General features: G+C 39.1%; 1 protein-coding gene across 1 annotated transcript in view; it reads left to right on the top strand.

Annotated features, from left to right (window-relative positions):
• The first annotated feature begins 654 nt into the window (after positions 1–654).
• The window catches only part of LOC141110448 (uncharacterized), a 35402-nt gene continuing 13973 nt past the window's right edge, over positions 655–22083 (top strand). The window contains exons 1-8 of the mRNA XM_073601794.1: positions 655–772; positions 1994–2101; positions 3919–4275; positions 10491–10853; positions 12034–12387; positions 13451–13744; positions 16375–16635; positions 21794–21890. Of these exons, the coding sequence (XP_073457895.1) occupies positions 2047–2101; positions 3919–4275; positions 10491–10853; positions 12034–12387; positions 13451–13744; positions 16375–16635; positions 21794–21890 (1781 nt within the window). The 5' untranslated portion in view covers positions 655–772; positions 1994–2046. The remainder of the gene's footprint in view (positions 773–1993; positions 2102–3918; positions 4276–10490; positions 10854–12033; positions 12388–13450; positions 13745–16374; positions 16636–21793; positions 21891–22083) is intronic.

Genomic DNA, 22083 nt, shown 5'->3' with positions numbered 1-22083 from the left:
CTTGGCATGACACAGGACTGATGGTAGCGCTCACCTTTTATTCTCCAGACTAGGTTTGTTGCAGATGCCATAAACAATCGGAAAGGGGATTCATCAGAGAAAATGACTTTACCCCAGTCCTCAGCAGTCCAATGCCTGTACATTTTGCAGAATATCAGTCTGCCCCTGATGTTTATCCTGGAGAAAAGTGGCTCCTTTGCTGCCCTTTGAGTAAGTAGTGATAACATGTTGAGCACATGAGAGCATTTAAGTCACTGCCAAGGCCAACTACCAGCATCATGTGAGAAGTACAAAGCAAAATAAAGAACCATGAAAGGGTAAAACTAATTAAATATAGCAGAGAATGGGTGAATCCACAAAAAATACAAGTGTAAAAGTTGAACGTTAGGGCTTTGATCCTCTCGCCTCTTCCTGAACTTACTGTTAGCATTACCAGACTATTATTGGACAGAGAAAGCAGCCCAGTTAGGTTTGGGAATTGTTGAAGATTTAAAACATCCAACATCCATGGCATCCATTAATTCTGTACTTCTTTCACCTGACAAAACTTTTTGAGGTTGATAGTGAAGAGGATTTCAAATAACTGATCAATAGCCTGGAGTTTTTTGGCCATTTGTGTAGTTCAAAATGTGTTGAAATGAGAAGTAGCTTTTCCTGAGGAAGTTACAGACTGACCACAATAGCACACAGTAGTTATTTCTTATCACAGCAAAGTTCCTTCTCTAACATTTCCATATTCTCTTCCTTCTCCGAGTTTGACAGCTGAATCTCTGTGAGTACCAGTTTTATTGTTATTATTTTACTTAATATTCTTGGTGAATGTAGAAAATGTTATCTTTTTTTCCCCTGCAGTTCTTGGAAACCGTACTCTAGCTTCACACCATAGTATACCATAAAAACCTACGTTCATGGTATATATCTGTGAAGGTTCTCATTTATCCTGGTTGTGCTATATCTAGTAGAAATTAGTCACATTCAGCTGGACTTGTTGAAGACCCTAAGTAGCTTCTCCAACCTAATTATTCAGTTCATTTGAAGTACTGAAGAAGTGACTTGGAGAAGCTACAAATTGATCATAAGTCTGTTTTCGCGGTATACTATGGTGTGAAGCTAAAGTAAAGTTTCCAAAAACTTCAGCCAAAAAAAACGATAGCACCTACTACATTTACCAAGGATTAGTAGAAGGAATATTAAGTCTGGTAGAGGCAATAGCACAAAACATTTGTTTTTAATGTAGATTCGGGTTGCTTGTCTACAAGGACTGTTATTGCTTTCTGCATCTCCTTGTGCAATCACAAAGCAGAAACCAGTAGACTAATTCTTTTTAACTGGTACAGTTAAGGTAGCCATAGTGGAGAGGACGTGGTTACAAGAGAGGTTACAAACATGGTCTGACCTACCACAGGAACCTTTGACGGTCAATGCAAAAGTAAGAACAAATACTTTACTGATTATTTATGGCTATAGAAAGGGAGAAGTGAATGTAAGCACCAATTTATTACAGATGATACCTTTAGGACCAAGACTATCTTTACATACTTACATTTGATTGGTAAACTTAATAATATTGTTGACAAGAGTTGACACTATAGCTGTAGGTGGTTCTGTGCTGGCAGGTTATTTTTAATGCGCTAAATGAAAAACGATCCTCTAAAAATGTAAAAGATCGCTGGATGGATTACAGTATGCATTGCTGCACCTGGACCAGTTAAAGTCTATGTCCAGCCTAAACTTTTCTTTGTAGGTTAGGGTAGAGTGGGGGAAGGGTTAGACCTCCTATCAGCTTCTTACTGCTGTCTGAGACTCCTTTACAGAGATTTCCAGTCAAAGAGGAAATGAGGGGAACTCTCCAACAGCAACACAGGCAGACATGATGAAGTTTGTAAAAACTTGCAACTATGTTTTACTGTTTGAAGATTTTTGCCAATGTGTAAAGATGTTCCCCTTGTATTGTAATCAACGAGTGACTAATTACACTTTTACCTTTCTGTAGAGAAGTAAATATAAGAGAACACAAGAAAAGGAAGAGAAACAGAACTCTGAATAATGATACCGGCGTCCTGTTTCTTGTTAAGATACATTTTCATATTTCTTCTTCAAGGTAATATCAATAGAATAGAATGATTTCTTATCAATTTCCAGCATATTTTATGTTGTTGTTTTTTTTTGTTTTTTTGCTAAATTTTTCTTGAATTTTCACATTGTACAGCAAAATGTAAAAAATATATAATAAAATAAACTACATAAATAAAGAAAAGAATTATAAGACTTTAGTTTGTCATGTTAATTAGACAATAACTAACCGTGTTGCCATTTAATTTGTTTGTCTGAGATTCTGGCAAACAGTCAAAACCAAAGACCTTATGCATTGGTATATTATGAAGACTCAAAACTAAGGCCTGGTTTACACCTAAGCATTTTTTTAGTTTTGCAGAAACACACTACAGTCCATATGTGTTGGGGGGTGCTTTGGGAGAGAAGAGGACAGGGTGCTGCTGGCAGGGGGACAGTGTATTTGATAACACACCTTGTAGCACAAATCCAGTCCCCTCCCGAAGCTCCACCCAGCACATATCCTCTTACCCTCTCCCCCCAATCAAAGAGATGCTGCATGCCCCAGAGGCGGTAATTGTAATCTGTGATCTCTTGTACCCTATAAGAGATGCAGGGCAAGTGCCCTGGGTGCCCACCCTGGAAGATTGGGGGGGGAGGGGAGATTTGCACTGGGATGGAGGGGTGTTGTGATGGGAAGGGGGATTTTGAGGGTTAAGAAAATTTGTGCTGGAGAGGATTAGGGGAGTAGAGAGGATATCCTCCAGGATGGAGGGGACAGGGGCATATATACAGGGGTTGTGATTGCAGCATATAGAGGACGGGCGGTGGGGGTGGCATATAAAGCAACCAACCCCCTCCAATTTCCTCCAGCAGCCTGTCAGTAGCTGCAGGAGGAAAATGGAGGTAATTGTTTCCCCTGCCACCCCCACAGCACTGCCGGCTTCCCCCCTCCCCTCTCCCGCCAGCTGCTGCAGGGGATGTGTCAGGATGGAGAGCGGGCAAGGGGCCGGTAAATGAGGCATTTACTGGCATTTTCCTTGTCTTAATGATTAGAGTCAGTGATATGTACTGTTCATTCGTAACTGTGGCATAATAAACTGTGTTTACTATGCTTCCAATGAACAGGTCCTGTCCATTCATTCTGTGCAGCTGAAACTGCAGATATGGAGATTGAGGGCTGTGTCCTCCATCTCCTTTCTTAGACCCCCGATATCTCACCAAAGCCCCCAAAAGGGCTCATAAATAATAATAATAAAAAAAATATTAAAAATTAATAAAACAAAATGGTCAAAACTAATAAACAAATACAATAACAAAAAATAAATAAATACTGACACCAGTAGTAGAACTACCAGTGTCACAAAGGTCACACTTTCGATTAGGCCCTGGTGGGTTGTCATCGAGGGTGGGCCGCGGCCGGGGGTCAGGGGGGTCCTTTATGATCTTTTGCAAAGGGGCCCTGAAGGTTCTAGTTACGCCTCTGTGTTGGATGCATACATTTTAGAAGAAGTTTTTATACCCCACTACAACAGTGTAGCAATACCTTAATCATTATCAGAATGTACAATTGTTGGGGTAGTTTGTCAGCACATTTAAATCAAAAAAGTTAGTCAAGGATGGTGTGGCACCTCCAGACTATAGCAGTGGCAACCAAATAATCGTTAACGCTTTTTAATGATCTTGCTACAATATGGATATAAAACAAGTACATTGCCACTTTCCCAAGATGAACCTGCTTCATGAAGGAAAAAAAAAACATGACCTGTAAGCATTGTTATTAGGCTTGGCTTTAATTCCTCGCCCTTATTATCTATGATACATTTTACACTGATGTGGAATTATCTCTGTTTTTGTTTTTCATAGAGGTGTCATCAGATGAGGACAGAAAGGAATGGTCCTTCTCATTTCCAGACTCCATTAAAGCACTGAAGAATTCTGATGTGACCATTCCCTGCACATTCACTGCTCCTATAGACCGACAGCCGACCAATCTGATTTGGTATAAGTACGAGGATTTAGGATCCCCCCAGGTCTTCAATAGTAAAGACCCCTCTAAAGTTATAGAAGAGTACAGAGGACGGACAAGTCTTGTTGATAATGGAATAAACAGCTGCACACTGAAAATCAAGGATGTGACGGAGACAGAATGGTTTTATCCAGGAATAAGTGAAGAGATAAATTCATACATCCTGAATAACAGCCAGCGTGTCCTGGTCACAGGTAATGTTGTTAAAACAATAGTCCATTTATTGAATTACATTAATGACAAAGAATGTCCACAAAGTAGCACTTAGTAAGAAAACTCATTCCATCCATCTCATGGTGTATAAAACATTCTCTGTAGAATTAGAATGTGTTCTTAAGAAACCTCCCTTCATGATCACCCCCAGGACTTCTCCAGAGCCTCTCCCATTCTCTGCAACTCCTTACCCCAACCTGTTCCCTGAACTCCTGCTCTGTCCACATTTAGACGATCCCTGAAATCTCATCTCTTCAGAGAAGCCTATACCACCTCCACCTAACAACTGAACTTTTATATTCTCCATCAGTTTACTCTCATACATTTATTACTTTTGTACCACTTGCTCTTCACTTATACATTTTAATTACTCTGCAGGGCTCTCTCAACGCTCTTGTCTTCAATTCTATTGTATCTGTCCTGTCTTACTTTATTTGCATTGCACAAGCTTTTTATGCCAAACAGTGTAAGATTCTCGTTTTCACGGTATTAATATCGATATTTCAATCTTTCATATTGATGAGGAAAGTTCCAAGAAAGTCCGTTCAGTTCTGGTGCAAAAACTCAAAAATTGATTTAATAATAAAAATAGCAAAATATTACAGAAAAATTTCCCCGGGTGGTTTTTTAGGCAGCAAAAGATTAATTATGTAAAAGTCTTTTATTAAGTCAGAAAGTAAATGATAGATACAGATATACAATAAATTTGTTTTTAAAATGCAAGCTCTGGTTTTCGACACAAACAACAACATAAAACATCGCTCATGGCAAAAAACACCCCAAGGAAAACATGATTTGCCAATTACATTTACAACATTACTATCCACATGAATACCCCAATGCATTTCGACCCTTTCGTTTCTGGTCTTCTTCAGGGGGATTTTTATTCTAGGGAAATATATCAAATAATTCTAATTAGGACATGACAGTATGCGAAACATTGTTACAACATTTCAAGTTGTGCAAAAGATATATCTCCATATACATAGAGGTATATTTACCATTGGCTAGATGAGAGAGTGAGGATGTATCGCACAAACCAGATTGCTAAAAAACATTTGCGTTCAGTGATGCCATCGTCTCTGCATGTCCCCTCCGTGCCACCCAGGTGAATCCACAGTTCACCGGGCTTGCAAGTGTGTCACAGGAATTTAATAGACCAGACTGTGTGGACTGCACAGAAGGAACCAGAAACACAGGTAAGTGAAAAATAATGGTGTTTATTAAATGGGTGACAAATAAACAAAATATAACAGTGCAAAACAACCATAGACCCACAAACAAATTATATATATATACAAATGGATGGGAAATACTGTAATTGTAACAAAAGCCAGGCTGAGGTCATACACAAGGAGGTCAGTCAGATGGGAAAGGACGGGGAACCAACAGGACAGGGAGAGGATGGATGGATAGGCTGCAGGGCAGGGATCAGGGAAATCAGGAAACCGGAGGGACAGGTCCAGGATGGGCTCAGAAGAGGGATCGGATCAGGTCAGGACAGATGCAGGCTCAAGGTCAAGATAACAGGCAGCAAGATCAGGGCACAGGGAGAGAGACACCAAGGCAAGGATGTGAGGGCTTGCTGGGTATTTATCAGACTGCAGTGATTTGACCTCATTTTACACCTGAGCGCAGAGGTTGCTCTCTGCTCCACACTGCCGGAATACACCCGCTGGTGGACACCGGTACTACGGCCCAAGGATGCAATAGTGCCACCAGCAGGTGAGTCCTCTTATTACAGGTCTTAGGTGTTGGAAAACACCCGCTGGTGGACACTGGTACTGCGATCCAGGAGAATGATAGCGCCACCAATGGGTGAACCTTTTCATGACAAAGGGGCCATGCTCTTAGACCTGGAGAGGAGGACGGGGGGCAAAGCACCTGCAATAGGATATTCAGAAATCCTAATAAATAATCGTCAGGTATTATGTGAGTCACTGCTTTGCGACTCCAGACTGGCTGGCACTGGATCAAATTTTAAATTCATGTTAATTAGTGTTACCTATTCATTTTATTACATAGTTTACTCATTTGTTGAATTAATTTGTAAATTTGTTTTAATTAACATTAAAAAAAATAATAATAAATTAGCATGAAATGGAAAAATGGGTATTATTACCCAAATGATCAAAATATGAAGTGAATATGCAATAGGTGAGGTAGTGTGGATGATAATAAGATTAAGAGAATAGGAATATGATTTAAACGTGATGCAAGACACTAGAAAACTGGTGTTGAAAAAAATATAAAGTAAAGTAAAGTATAATAAATCATACTGGAAAATATAAAAAACTTGATAGTGAACATATAGTGCCTTTGCTAGTGAGAAAAGCCGTGTGTTAAGTGAACTAGAATATAGAGTGCCAAACAAACAAGTGGTGTAGAAAGCTCAAAAATATGAAAGAATGGGAATCCCGTCAGGATAGGAATATAGTAGTACTCACCACATATATTAAAGGGGGTGTGATCAAAAAACTATATGTGAAAATAAAAAATAAAAATAAAAAACTAAATGACCAAGGCACACCAAACAGTAAACTACAAAAAAGTTTATTAAGCTATGCAAAGCTGAACACAGAAAAAATGTACACAACCACCTCTAAAAGACAGGTATGGTGGGAATACCGGTAGGGGATCCCACCAATCTATCTGTACCCTCCCTGTAAACAGTATATAATCCCTCCTAGAAAAGCGAGGAAGCCTGCAAGTGGGGGAGGTTTCTCCCTACCCCAATAGATAGCACACCCCTATAGCACCTATGAAACCCCCTACTACCTGAAATGGCAGGCTGAACCATACAGTTCCTGAAGGGACAGCGTGATAATGAAAATGCACTAAATATCCCAAACACAAACAGCTCAATGGCTGGCCATGGTATCTGCAGTCAGTCAGTCAAAAGAAAAAATGGGTGGTAAAAATGGGTGGTAAAAAGTGGGTGGTAAAAAAATGGAACAAATTGGACAGAAACAAAAAACAATGGAAGGACAAGAAATATATATGATAAAGTACTGTAATATAGGATGAAACAAAGGTGCCTGATTCTGCCTGGTAGAAATGTATATCCTGAGATGTAAGTCCATCCAAAAGTATCTTCCTGTGCTATTAGAGACAGGGATATAACAAGTGTCCAATGTAGTACTTGCCGCTGGATATAAAGGTGGTGTGTAACCACATGAATGGGGACACGTGAGTAAATGGATATGCACTATACCCATATGCTGAGGAGTCCAATAAGACAAAATATCTTCACGGCTGAATAGCTGAATGAATGCTAAATGGGGACACAATTCCAATACACAATTGGTAGCTGTATGTCCTCCTTATATTGTAGCAAGCTTAAATGCACAAAAGGGTATATGCAAAAAGGCCAGGGTTACTCACAGATGGTAGATAAATATGGATGTCCCTCAAAGATAGATGACCTGGATGCAGATCTGTATGGTATGTATATCCAGACGAGTGTAGGAAGCTGTATACGAATGTTAATGCCCCGTACACACGGTCGGATTTTCCGATGGAAAATGTCCGATCGGAGCGTGTTGTCGGAAATTCCGACCGTGTATGGGCTCCATCGGACATTTTCCATCGGATTTTCCGACACACAAAGTTGGAGAGCAGGAGATAAAATTTTCCGACAACAAAATCCGTTGTCGGAAATTCCGATCGTGTGTACACAAATCCGACGCACAAAGTGCCACACATGCTCAGAATAAATAAAGAGATGAAAGCTATTGGCCACTGCCCCGTTTATAGTCCCGACGTACGTGTTTTACGTCACCGCGTTTAGAACGATCGGATTTTCCGACAACTTTGTGTGACCGTGTGTATGCAAGACAAGTTTGAGCCAACATCCGTCGGAAAAAATCCATGGATTTTGTTGTCGGAATGTCCAAACAAAGTCCGACCGTGTGTACGGGGCATAAGAGTGTTTAAGGGTAAAAGCCATGTCTGTATTAAATTCAAATAACAGTATATTAATTCATTTGGGACAAACCCCGAAATGGGAAATATCAGTAGCTGAGGTATTCGCATGGGGTGCCAAACAAGCAAGGAGTGTATGACACTGGATATGAATATTCAAAGTGTTTAAGGGTAAAGCCATGTCTATATAGAATTAAAATGACAGTATATTAATTCGTTTGGAAACAAACCTGAAAAGGGAAATAGAAGAGGCTTTTTTCCAATAGCTTTTCTTCACATAGGTGTCTTCTAATTGTTACTCACAGGTGACTTTACACCTTCTTTGATCACCCTGGAGCTGATCATTGGCTGAGTCTTTGCCATTTTGACTATTCTTCCATCCATTTGAATGGTAGTTTTCCATTTTCTTCCACGTCTTTATGGTTTTGGTTGCCATTTTAAAGCATTTGAGATCATTTTAGCGTAACAGACTATCAGTTTCTGCACTTTATATGTTTTGACCTCTCCAATCAACTTTTTAATCAAAGTACGCTGTTCTTGTGAACAATGTCTGGAACAACCCATTTTACTCTGATTTTCAGAGAGAAACGCACTATACCCGGCATGTTCAACATTTGCTGCCTTCCTCCTTCAATAAGGACGCCCATTTTTTTTTTTTTTTTACAGACTGAATGACCTCACTAATTGAACTCCACACTGCTATTAATTCAATTACACAGAATCAGCAGCATGCATGTCATGTCTTTGGGTTTTCTATTGCTCTACTACACCTACTAGTAAATTATTTGCCATGCAGAAATAAAATTTATACCAAAAACAGTGATTGATCAGGTTAGTGACACAACTTGATAAAATAATATTGTATTATTAACCCCTTCCCGACCAGCCGCCGCAGATATACTGCAACAGGTTGGCACTGCTGCACGAGCCGTCGTAGCTGTACATTGGCTCTTTAAGATGCTGTAGCAAGCATGCGCATGTCCACAGCGTGTCCCCGGAGCTGACGCGTGTGCCCGGCGGGCGCGATGACTTCTGGGCACCCCCAATCGCTCATGGCAGAGCAAGAACCGGGATCTGTGTGTGTAAACACACACACAAATCCCCGTTCTGTCAGGAGTAGGAAGTAGGAACAATGATCTCTCTTCTCCTCTAGTTAGCCACATCTCCACCGCATAGTTAGAACACACATAGGGAACACAGTTAACCCCTTGATCGCCCCCTAGTGTTAACCCCTTCCCTGCTAGTGACATTTATACAGTAATCAGTGGCTATTTATAGCACTGATCACTGTAAAAAATGTAAATGTCCCAAAAAAGTGTAAAAATGTCTGGTTTGTCCGCCGCAATGTTTCAGTCCTGAAAAAAAAAAAAAAATTATAATAAAAATGCCATAAATCTATCGCCTATTTTGTAGATGCTGTAACTTTCACGCAAACCAATCAATATACGCTTATTGCGATTTTTTTTTACCAAATATATGTAGAAGAATACATATCGGCCTAAACTGATGAAGAATTTTTTTTTTTGAGGGGGAGGGGGGGGGGGATATTTATTATAGCAAAAAGTACAAAATATTATGTTTTTTTTTTCAAAATTGTTGAGACCACATTCATGGAGTTTAAATAACAGCTTTGCTTGGGCTAAGGTGGAGACTGACATTGAGGATGATTTACTAAATGCAAATCAGCAGTTCACGATGCAAGGAGATTTTCCCCAAAGCTTAGTGAATGCCGTGGAAAATCACTTTGCAAAGATTGATTGTATGAAGGAAGCCCATAGAGCTTTTCTCATAAACTAAGCTTCGGGGGAAAATTCCCTTGCAAAATGAACAGCCTATTTTCCTTTAGTACATCAACCTTATTGTCTTCAGTCAGCCCCGGAACATTATTTCAATGGTCCACTCGTCTCATGGTGGAAGCTGAGATCATTTAATAATATTAAATTTAATAAGTATTATCGTTAGAGCAGTTTTTCAGCACATTAAAAAAAAAAATAGTAAAATAGTCAAGGATGATATGGAGCCTCCAGACATAAAGAGTAGGGTGGGGACAAACTAATCCTTAATACTTTTTATTATCTTACTACAATATGTCTACAAAACAGGTGCACTTACTTTTTCAATTCCCCAAGATGATCCTCTTTCATGAAGCAAAAAATAAAAATAAAAGACCCCTGTATCATATGTACCTTGATGATAGTCACCTTCCATTATTTGTTCCCTATTATCTATGATATATTTTACACAGAATTATCTCTGTTTTTGTTTTTTATAGTGGAGTCATCAGATGTGCTCAGAAGACAATTGAAGTTTTCATTTCCAAACTCCATTAAAGCACTGAAGAATTCTGATGTGACCATTCCCTGCACATTCACTGCTCCTAAAGACCTCAGTGAGGTCAATCTGATTTGGTTTAAGTATCAATCTATAGGATACCCCCAGATCTTCAATAGTAAAGACCCCTCTCAGGTTATAGAAGAGTACAGAGGACGGACAAGTCTTGTTGCTAACGGAACAAATAGCTGCTCACTGAGAATCAAGGATGTAACAAGGACAGAATGGTTTTATCCAGGAATAAATAAAGAGATAAATTCCTATAACCTTAATAACAGCCAGAATGTCCAAGTCAAAGTCACAGGTAAAGATGTTAAAAAAATATTTAAAGTATAACTGAAGGCAAAAGTTTTTTTGTGACAAGCTGGTGCACGGCAGTGACTGTAAAGAGGAATTTTATCTCATGATTTGGAGACACGGTCGTTCCTCTGGATGCACTTCTGTCTTCTTTTTTCAGAGACTTTGGTGACATAGTTAACCAAAACTTTATATACATTCATAATTCATAATAATTCATAATTCATAATTTTAATGTATAAATTCCAATCTGAATTATTGACACTATCACGTCAATATATTTTGTATTGATAATTTTTATCACAGTACAACACTTTTTTTAACTGCATTTGTGTTATATATTATTTTTTGTGTTGGTAATAGTGAGTGCAGCTATTTTAATTATATTGTGATATTTGTGCACTCATTTTAGTGTAGGATTTTCTCATTTTATTATTTGGCTTTTCAAAATGGCTCCTTAGGAATTCTAGGTTCTGTGACAGTTCTGAGGTTGAATTTAATCTCTGAATAAGTATGACAATTGGGGGGACAGTTGGGAGCTACGGGGCTTATCTTCTAAATCTTTCTCTCCAATTGGTTCAGTTTTTCTCCATTAATGTTCTATTTACCTCCTTCTTTATATATTTTTGTTTTAGAAATATTGGATGTCATGCACAGGAACCCTTTTATCCAATGAAAATGAAGGGATTGTATTGGACTTATACACTGGCACCAACATCCTGCATTATTACAGAAAGTATTTGTTATTGTATGATAGACTTTCACAGTGCTGAAGTTACATGTAGTCAAAGGTTTTATCAAAAGGGATTTACCCAGTAATGTTTATTGATATACAGTTAAAAATTAGATATATAAATATCCATACCACATAAGTGTGGATATTTGTATAGCTAATTTTTAACTGTTAATCAATAAAAGTTATTGGGTCAATCCTCTTTAATATAACTTTTGACTATGTGTTCCTTCAGCACCCCAAAAGTCCATTATACAATGACAAATACTTATTTTATACAATGAGCTTGTCATATTTTATAGTATCTCCATGGCCTTCCATTCATAGACAGGCAATTTGTAATAGACTGAGATTGGAAGTTTTCTCACTTCTACCAATTACAGTAGATGAATTGGATACGTTTTGATGGAACATATATATATATATATATTTTCAACATTTTTTCTTCTCTCAGGTTGCTCTGAAGACGGATCATGTAAGGACTGGAAGTTTACATTCCCACCCATTATTGATGCTTTGAAAGGTTCCTGTGTGGAAATCCCCTGCACATTCACCCATCCTGAAGATGCTAAAGATTTTAATTTCTTCTGGTACTCAAGAAATGATCAAGTCAAAATCTTCAACAATAAAACCCCGAGTGATGTGGCCGATGAATATAAAGGACGGACATTTCTTACTGGGAATACAGGAAATAATTGCTCCATAAAAATCATCAATGTGGAAAAAACAGAACGTTGTTATCCAGGAATAAATATTGATATCAATTCCTTTACACTCAAACGTAGATATGTTTCAGTGGATATGACAGGTACATATTTAATAATATTAAACAGACAGACAACAATGCAAAAGATTAATTTAGGATTTGGTTTACAAAGCCATTCTTACTTAAAGTGATACTGTAAAGATAGAAGAAAAGGAGTTCATGTGTTGTTAAAGTGAACCTGTCATAAAATTAAGAAATTCTGGCTGTGAAGGTTTATTACTCCCCCTCTGCACTCTGTGCTTCCTTCCACTGACCCCTATGTGACCGCAGGACATGGTGGTGACATAGAGGTTGGTAGAAGGATAGAAAGGAGAAAAGACAAGTGAAGTGCTTTCCTACTGTAAAACCTCCTTTTGTTTTGACACAATAAGAAAAAATATTAGGATGCACTCCCATGGTTCCAGTGAACATCACGCCTGTCAAAGCTGAAATAGAGCCCATGTGATCCCATCCACCAAGCTGAATGGCTTCTCCACGATGTGCTGCTGCCTGAAGCCTGAAGAAGGAGGCCACACCCCCAGAAATGCTTTGCAGTATACATAGCAACTTGGAGTACACGGACTTGTGTTCTGCGACCCCCTCAGCACATTGATCTGGAATTTACAGCCGCCTTGGCTCCACACCGCACCACCACAGGGTTCCATGCTTGAGTGTCTCCGTCCCGACTCCCGCAGCCGCCCTTGGCTCAGAGCCCCAGGCTGCAGGCAGCAGCATATCATGGAGCAGCCATTCAGCTTGGTGTCTCACGGGCTCTATTTCAACTGTGACAGGCGTGGTGTTCATTGGAACCATGGGAGTGCATTTTAATATTTTTTCTTATTGTGTCAAAATAAAGGAAGTTTTTCACTAGGGGAGCGCTTCCCTTGTCTTTTCCCCTTCCTATCTTCCATTACTGATTACAGCACAGACCTTGTTGGCAATTTTTGTTGGTAGAGCAGCTGAACCCAGTGAACCTCATCCAATCAATGGTGGATTAGGTTTAAGGGCGCAGGATTAGAACTTTTTTTTTCCCCATGATTGGTAGAAAGAACCTAAAAAGGTCACAGTCAAATTTATATCACAACGATTTATTTCACAGATAAAATTTTTCTATTTCTGATTTCAGACAGACCACCACAACTATCAATATCAGGAACTGAAAATATGGAAGACAAGAAGACGGTAATCATCTCCTGTGCTGTAAATCACACCTGTCCCTCCCATCCCCCGACTCTTACATGGACCATCACTGGTCACGCCATAAAGGAGAATCATGAAAATCTGCGTATTGGAAGGTGGAGGATGGAGTCCAGAATGACCTATACTGCTTCCTATACAGATGACAAGACAGTTCTACAATGTGCAGCTACTTTTCAAAATAATAAAACATCTGTTGAAAACATTACACTAAATATTAAATGTAAGTAAATCTATATTTACATAGGTGTGTGGGCAGTGCCTACTCATCCTGTAGTTGTAATATTTTTCTGTGAACGTGCTCACTAATGCCTGGGACCAGGCGGGGCCGTGGTAATGCATTAATCATGCATTGAGGTGGCACTCCGTACTTAGAAGTGAGCCATTTACTTTGCACAGATACACATTAAACTTTAGGCTCTTTATTGTGAAATACTCTTGCCGTGACACTGTAAACCTTTTCTTGCCAAATGCAGCATTTTGAGGAGGACACCGCAGAGCCTGTGTCCCACTCCACCAGTCCAACTTTAATTGTCACTTGACTCCCAGTAACCAACTCCAGTCCTCAAGGTGCCCCAGCAGGTCATGTTTTCAGGCTTTCCACTATTTTGCACAGGTGATTTGATCAGTTTCACTGTCTTAGTAATTACCACAGCCTTTTCATCTGAGGGAAATCCTGAAAACATGACCTGTTGGGGCGCCTTGAGGACTGGAGTTGAGAAACACTGCTCTAGGGCACATGTGTCAAACACAAGGCCCGTGGGCCAAATCTGACCCTCCAAGCCATTTCATGTGGCCCTCGCACCTCTCTTGCAGCTGCGGAACCCCCCTTGTCTCCGCTTCCACCTTGCCTCAGCAGTCCACAGCAGAGTGGAGGACAGAACTCCCCCTACAGATCTTCTGCCCCTCTGTGCAGCTACAGCACCCCCTCATCTCTGTCTCCACCAGTTACAGCATTCAGAAGACTCCGGCAGTCGTCATCTGCTTATAATTATTATGAGAATAATACATCTGATGCCACTTAAAAAGGATGGTCACATACTGCTGGTATCAGCCACAAGAAACTTTTTTGGAGACTAATCAGACAGAACACCATGGCAGAACCATATTTTGCCTGAGCAGTTTCCAAAAAAGTTTCTTGTAGATGAACCCTCCTTTTCAGACTTGCATCATCTGCTACAGGAGTGTGAGTGGGCTGCTTGCCGGTCAGCACCTGCCTTCACAAATTAGGTCTTAAGTTATTACCGAAACCAGTAATAATCGAATGCAGAGGCAATTATTTATTATGATAAAGAGTAGATACATTTTTTATAATCTTACAGATACAACCGTCCCATTGAGGGCAACCATAATGCTGATGAGGCCCGCAATGAAATTGAGTTTGACACCCTTGCTCTAGTGTCACCGACCGTTCAGAAGGGAGCCAGAACACCAACCCCCTTGCTAACTAGAGGACACCGTCACCAATGCCTAATACCACTCTCACACTGGCTGGCTACACATTCCTGGTTACTCATAGCATGTTAAATATGATTTCCTGTCAGCTCCTCTGTATGGGTAGCCCTTCAATAGTGTCACTCTTTCTCCTCCTCTTCATCCTCTTGTGTGTTACAATCCCAGTTCTTTAGATACGCCATGTACCTCCATGCACCCCTTTGAAAATACTTCAGACAAGGCATTTAATGGTTAACAGAACTTTACTGAAACTTCTTTGTCAGTACAAGTAAAAGTAGAACTATAGTCAAAACAGTTCTCTTCCTTTTGGGTGGAGCAAGGGAGGGTTATAACCCCTGTCAGATTTTATTTTATTTTTTTTGCCATCTGTGTCCCATTGGAGAGATTTCCCTTCACTTCATATCCCATAGCCAACCGGGAAGTGAGCCAACCGGGAATCCTTGCAAATTAGGGGACTTCCTTGAGGACCCCCAGGTCACCAGAACTAGTGCCCCTATTGGAAGGTTTCCCCTCTATTACTTTTTGGGGGACAACCCAAAATGTGGGATTTTCTTTTACTTTCACTTTCAATGATAATGGTAACAGGACAAATAGAGAGGATGAATCTCCCTAAGAGGGCACAGATGGCAATAAAAACTGATAGATGTTCTAATCCCTCTCCATTCTATCCAAAACTAAAAAAAAAGGTTTGTCTTTAATTATACTTTAATACAGTCTCTCACAGTCCTTCTTACACAGTCCTACCACTAGCTAACTCAGGCTGCCCATATCATACAGTGCATCCGGAAAGTATTCTTATCGCTTCACTTTTTCCGCATTTTGTTATGTTACAGCCCTATTCCATAATGGATTACATTTATTATGTTCTTCAGAATTCTACAAACAATACCCCTTAATGACAACATGAAAGAAGTTTGTTTGAAATCTTTGCAAATTTGTAAAAAACAAAAAAAATCCCATGTACATGAGTATTCACAGCCTTTGCTCAATACTTTTCGAAGCAAAGTCTTTTTGAGTATGATGCTACAAGCTTGGCACACCTATTTTTGGGCAGTTTCTCCCATTCTTCTTTGCAGGACCTCTCAAGCTCCATCAGGTTGGATGGGGAGCATCGGTGCACAGCCATTTTCAGATCTCTCCAGAGATGTTCAAGTCTGGGCTCTGGCTGGGGCCACTCAAGGTCATTCACAGAGTTGTCCCATAGCCACTCCTTTGTTATCTTGGCTGTGTGCTTAGGTTGCTGTCCTGTTGGAAGATGAACAATGTACAGCACCCTGCCATTCCCTCCAACCAGCCATAAAAAATGTTGTAAACATTTACTTTCAGCAATATATCTTATACTATTTTATTTATATAGTGCTGTATAAATCATGTCACATATTATCTATTACTGCACAGATCGTCCTAGGAGCGTCACCATATCAGTTGATGATAACAAGAACACACAAGAAGGTGATGATGTCACGCTGATTTGTTCAAGTCAAGCCAATCCCCCGATAAATAATTACACCTGGTACCGGATTGGTGAAGGTGGGAAATTATTACATGGACACGGGGATAAAATATCTGTGAAGAGTACAACAACAGAAAAATATATGTGCGCTGCAACTAATGAAATGGGAAAAGAAGAGTCCTCTATATTTGAGTTTATTAATCAATGTGAGTACTACAAAAATAATGTACACTAGTTGTATTTATCTTTATTTCACTTCCATATATTTCCATTAGTTAAAGCAAAACTCCAGTCAAACAGAAAAGTAAAAAAAAAATAGCCTATTAAAGGATGGAATTAAATAAACAGATGTTGCTACAATACTCACCTCCAAACCACAGCTCTCCCCCACAGTACTTCTTTTCCGCCACTAGATGTCCTCAGTTTCTCATTTTGAATGACAGCCAGCATCGTTCAACCTTATTTATCTGAGCCCAGGCTGTCATTGGCCCACCCCCAGTTTGTGATTGGACAGTGAAAGAGAAGCAGCACAGTGACAAGTTAATCTCTCTTTTCATCTGCTCTCTCTTCGTATTGGTTTACACATGAATATGAATACTACACAAAGCATGTATACTAGTTGTATTTATTCCTGTTTTACTTCTATATATATTTCTATCTGTTGAAGCACAACTCTAGGCGAAAAAAATAAAAGTAAAATAATGGCCCATTAAAAGATAACATTAAAAAAATACAGCTTTTGCTGCCATACTCACCTTCCAACCTCAGCTATCCCCCACAGTGCTCCTTTAGCATTACTAAGGTACTGTATATATCTATTTTTTTTATGTTAAATGACAGTCAGCATCATTCAACCTTATTCATTTGAGCCCAGGCTGTCACTGGCCCACCCTCCGTCTGTGATTGGACAGTCAAAGAGAAGCAGCACTGTGACAAGTTAATCTCTCTTTCCATCTGCTCTCTCCTCCTATCAGTTTACTAAGCAATGCCAGTACTACATAAACATGTATACTATGAGTATTTATCTCTATTTCACTTCTATATATTTTTTAGTAGTTAAAGCAAAACCAAATATAAAACAAAATGGAACAAGTAAGCACTGATAAGGTATTCAATAAGCAGCTAGCACCCATAGAGGTGAATATACAACCTTCAATAAACAATGAAATAACAGAGCAAGTGTAGTGCTTTACAGTGTTTAGTGAATGTCCATGTGTTAGGTAAATAGCTTTAGTCCCAAGTGTAATCAATCCCAATAGGCAAAAAGTCCTTAATCGGTTCCAAAGATCAACCGTGACAGTGTGATGTGCACAAACACTCACCAGAAAATGAATAAAACCCAGCACATAATCATGAACTTGAGGGACCAAAGTGTCACACGGCGCTCCTTCGCTGTGGTATCCCTTCACCATTCTATGCACTCACCAGATAACAAGTCATTATGAGCCTTGTAACAATATCTTGGAGCTTGATGACATCCTATCCAGGGTTGTAGACAGTATGGAAAACCTGCCTCAAGAACGTGCATGCACATGAAACGCGTCGGTCTGGGCCTACACACTGACACCATCACCGCTTTGTCCTTATGCTGGGAGCAACGGCCATCTTTTTGTCAGTCTCCTATGAGGTTTTCCCTGCTGTCTACAACCCTGGATAGGATGTCACCAAGCTCCAAGATACTGATACAAGGCTCATAATGGCTTTTTATCTGGTGAGTGCATAGAATGGTGAAAGGATACCACAGCGAAGGAGCACTGTGTAACACTTTGGACCCTCAAGTTCATGATTATATGCTGGCTTAAATTTATTTTTGGGTGAGTGTTTGTGCACATCACACTGTCATGGTTGGTCTTTGGAACCTACAGTATTAAGGACTTTTTGCCTATTGGGATTGATTACACTTGGAACTATAGCTATTTACCTAACACATGGACATTCACTAAACACTGAAATCTAAAATCTAAAAGTAAAAGTAAAAAAAAGAAAAGAAAAAAAAAACCTTAAAAAGATGGAATATAAAAAAGTGTTTGCTGCAAAACTTACCTTCAAACCACAGCTGTCCCCCAGAGTATTTTTCTCCATCAAATGTCCTCAATTTTCCTAAGGAAATGATTCCGGGTGGCTGCACTTCCAAAAATCCTTTTATTGAAGCCTCATATGACAAGTGGTTGACAGATGGAGCAGGGGACAAGGAGGTAGATCAGTGCCTACCAGTGCTGCCTCATTGGTGCTCATCAGTGCCACCCATCAGTGCCACCTATAAGTGCTGCCTATCAGTGCCACCTCTCAGTGCCCTTCAGGGCTGCCTATCAGTGCCTCCTGATCGGTGCCTACCAGCGCTGCCTCATCGGTACTCATCAGTGCCACCTATCAGTGCCACCTTATCAGTGCCTATCAGTGCAGCTTATCAGTGCCCATCAATAAAGGAGAAAAATTACCTGTTTAAAACATTTTATAACAAACTATGGAAACTGTTTGTTTGTTTTTTCTAAATTTTCAGCTTTTTGTGTTTGTTTAGCAAAAAATAAAAAAACCCAGTGGTGATTAATTACCACCAAAAGAAAAGTCTATCTGTGTGAAAAAAATGATAAAAATTTCATTTGGGTACAGTGTAGTGTGGTTTTGAATAAAACAGTGCCTTGAATCTTATATTCGTTGACATAATTACCCTACTTCTGCGAATATGAAAAACATTTATTGATACTGAACATAGGATTTAGGATACAATGTACTGTAGATCACCTAAATCATAGGTTATTTCACAGCACATTAATGTTAATAGAGAGACCTCCACCCCTTAGGTTTGGGTTGATAAATTGGTGACTCAAACCTCAAGGAAGCTTACAGAAAACCACCAACTTATCAGGAATTAAGAGCTGCTTCCTGTGGCTTGTAAATGAACGGTTGTTAATGTTAGTGCATGTATCTTCTATGGAGACCCAAGGCTTGATCTAATTATCAAGAGGGAATGATCACTTAATAGATGAAGACATCATAAGAAAAAGTAGAAGTTTTAGATCTTATGCTAATGAACTAATATAAATAATGCAAGAAGAAGAAGTGTATAGAGTGGACGAAAATGTTTTGTAGGGTTAAAAAGGGGGAACTAGCAATGATTACTTCACAAGTCACCTAAATACTTCCTCATTGCCTATGTCCACTAAATTTAAGAATATATCTATTTTCTCTTTCGATGTATCCTTTAAAGTGAACCTGTGCCCAGACCATGCACACTAAAGTAGGTACGAATTCCGAACAAGCAGTAAAAACACTTTAAAAAACAACCCATTCACCTCTGAAGCCATAGGCATTGTGGAGAAATTTGACTTCATATTTCACAACTGAGGCACTGAAATCTTAGTACATTTCCTAATACTTTCCATTGCAGCAGAATCTTGGCAGCCCTCTATTGTAAACACACATCAGGTGTTTTTAAACCGGCTGTCCTCAATTAAGGTGCCTCCAGAGGTTGCTAGGCTTTCCCTGAGCTGTGGCAAATTGACCCCCTATTTGGTGGTGCTTGGATAGTTCCAGGCCAAACACCACTTGACAATACCAGCAGCATGGCATCAATGATCATTTTCACTGTCTAGAATGGTTGACCTTTTCCTACCGACCACAATTATAAAGGATATTTTCCTATTTTACTCCCCACATGAATTGGTTTTAGGAAGGGTTCCCAGAGACCTGAAAATTATTTTAGGGGGTTCCTCCAGGGTGGATTGAGAAAAACTGTTCTAAACTGACTGAAACCCAAATTTAGAGTCTTTATTGTGATCTTTGTAGATGAATTACTTCACAATACATGCAACTATAGAGGTCAGTGAGAACTTATTTTAAAACTATTTTATAGTAAAGAATATTAATGTTAATGTTCATGGTCTGGACACAAGTGCACTTTAAATCTGAACAATTTTGGAATCACCTTAACTTAGTCCTCCTCCAAGTATACCACGTCCACAGCCACCCCTCTGTCCAAAGTTTTACTTACCTCCTCATAAAAAGAAATCAGATTTGTTTGACAACTTCTGTCTTTCATGAATCCATGCTGTCTGTTGCCTAATATATGTTTTTCCAGCAAGAACTCTTCTATGTGGTCTTTTATTAAACTCTCCAGTATCTTCCCGACTATAGAAGTTAAACTAACAAGTCTATAGTTACTTGGTAAAGACTTTGATCCCTTTTATAAATATAGGCACCACATTGGCCTTACGCCAATCCAGGGGTACCATTCCCATCATTAATGAGTCCCTTAAAATTACAAACAATGGCTTTGAAAGAACAGAGCTCAATTCTTTAGGATCTGTGGGTGGATGCCATCTGGTCCTAGTGCTTTATCCACCTTTATTCTTTCTACATATTTCTGGACCATATCACTTTTGAGCCATTGTGGATCACTTGTTGCTGTAGCAATACCATCCTCATTATGGGCTCGAGCTCCCCAATGCTCTAAAGGATACACAGAACTGAAGAAAGTAATTTGTTTATTTAATGTGCCTTCTCTTTGTCCCCAGTCACCCACTCCAGATTATTTTGTAAAGGGCCTACATGCTGAGACCTGACCCTTTTACTATTATATATTTGAAGAATTCTTTGGGTTTTGTCCTACTATCTTTTGCAATCTGTTGTTTGTTTAGAATTTTTGCATCCTTGATTTCCTTTTTACATATTCTGTTATATTCTTTGTAATATTTACACGATGATAGTGTTCCTTCATTTTTATATTTTTGAAAAGCTCTTTTCTTATTATTTATAGCTTTTTTAACTTTGGCTGTGAGCCACTTTGGTTTTATTTTTAGCCTTTTAAACTTATTGTCCATGGGAATATACTTTGGTTAGTTTGCATACAGTCTTTTTGAAGAATTCCCATTCCTGTTCTGTGTCCATTGATGCCAATATTCCCTCCCAGTGTGTTAAAAGTGTGTTAAACGTTTGATCCTGTTTTCTCTGATCTTCCAATTCTTACAGAATCTCCAAACTATCTCTGGCTAGTACATGCTCAGTTTTGTTTGTATTGCTAGAGAGTTTTTATTTATTTTTCTTGGGAGAAAGCATTGCACAGGGCAATGCACAGGGCCAATCAGCACTGTCCAGACAGAGGATTGGGGGTCCTGCATCCTCATAGGACAATTATGGGAGAATAAAAAATCCTCCTACAAGCTTTAAACAGACACTGATAGAAGTCACAAGACTGCTATATACTGCTGATGAGAAAAGGTATTTATCAGTTTATATTTACTAAAATAATTGCATTTCCATGTTCTGTGTTCTGTGGGAGACCAGATATAGTGAATACAGGCTCCTGGGTTTAGACTTTTAATTTACATTGGCAATACTTACATAAAATGTGTTTTTAAATCACAGCGGGAAATGAAAGAAGAATTCTGTATGCCGGGATCGGAACTGGAGTGGGACTTGTGTTTATAATTGTATTGATTGTCCTTTTCTGCATATGTAGAAGGTATGTATTGACTGAAACATAGTTAGAAGATAATAATATATTATAATATACTATAATATATATTTACTATAATAATATATAATGTGCCAGTGAAAATGTAAAATGAAACTGTATTTACCAAGAGATAAAGAGGGTGACTAGTTCAGTAAAGCATTTTCCCCATTGAAGAAGATGATGTTAGACAAATATTTTT

The sequence above is a fragment of the Aquarana catesbeiana genome, linkage group LG10 (genome assembly GCF_042186555.1).
Source record: "Aquarana catesbeiana isolate 2022-GZ linkage group LG10, ASM4218655v1, whole genome shotgun sequence".
Classification (NCBI taxonomy): Eukaryota; Metazoa; Chordata; class Amphibia; order Anura; family Ranidae; genus Aquarana; species Aquarana catesbeiana.
Note: the sequence above shows the minus strand (reverse complement) of the source record. Positions and strands in the feature narration are given on the sequence as shown.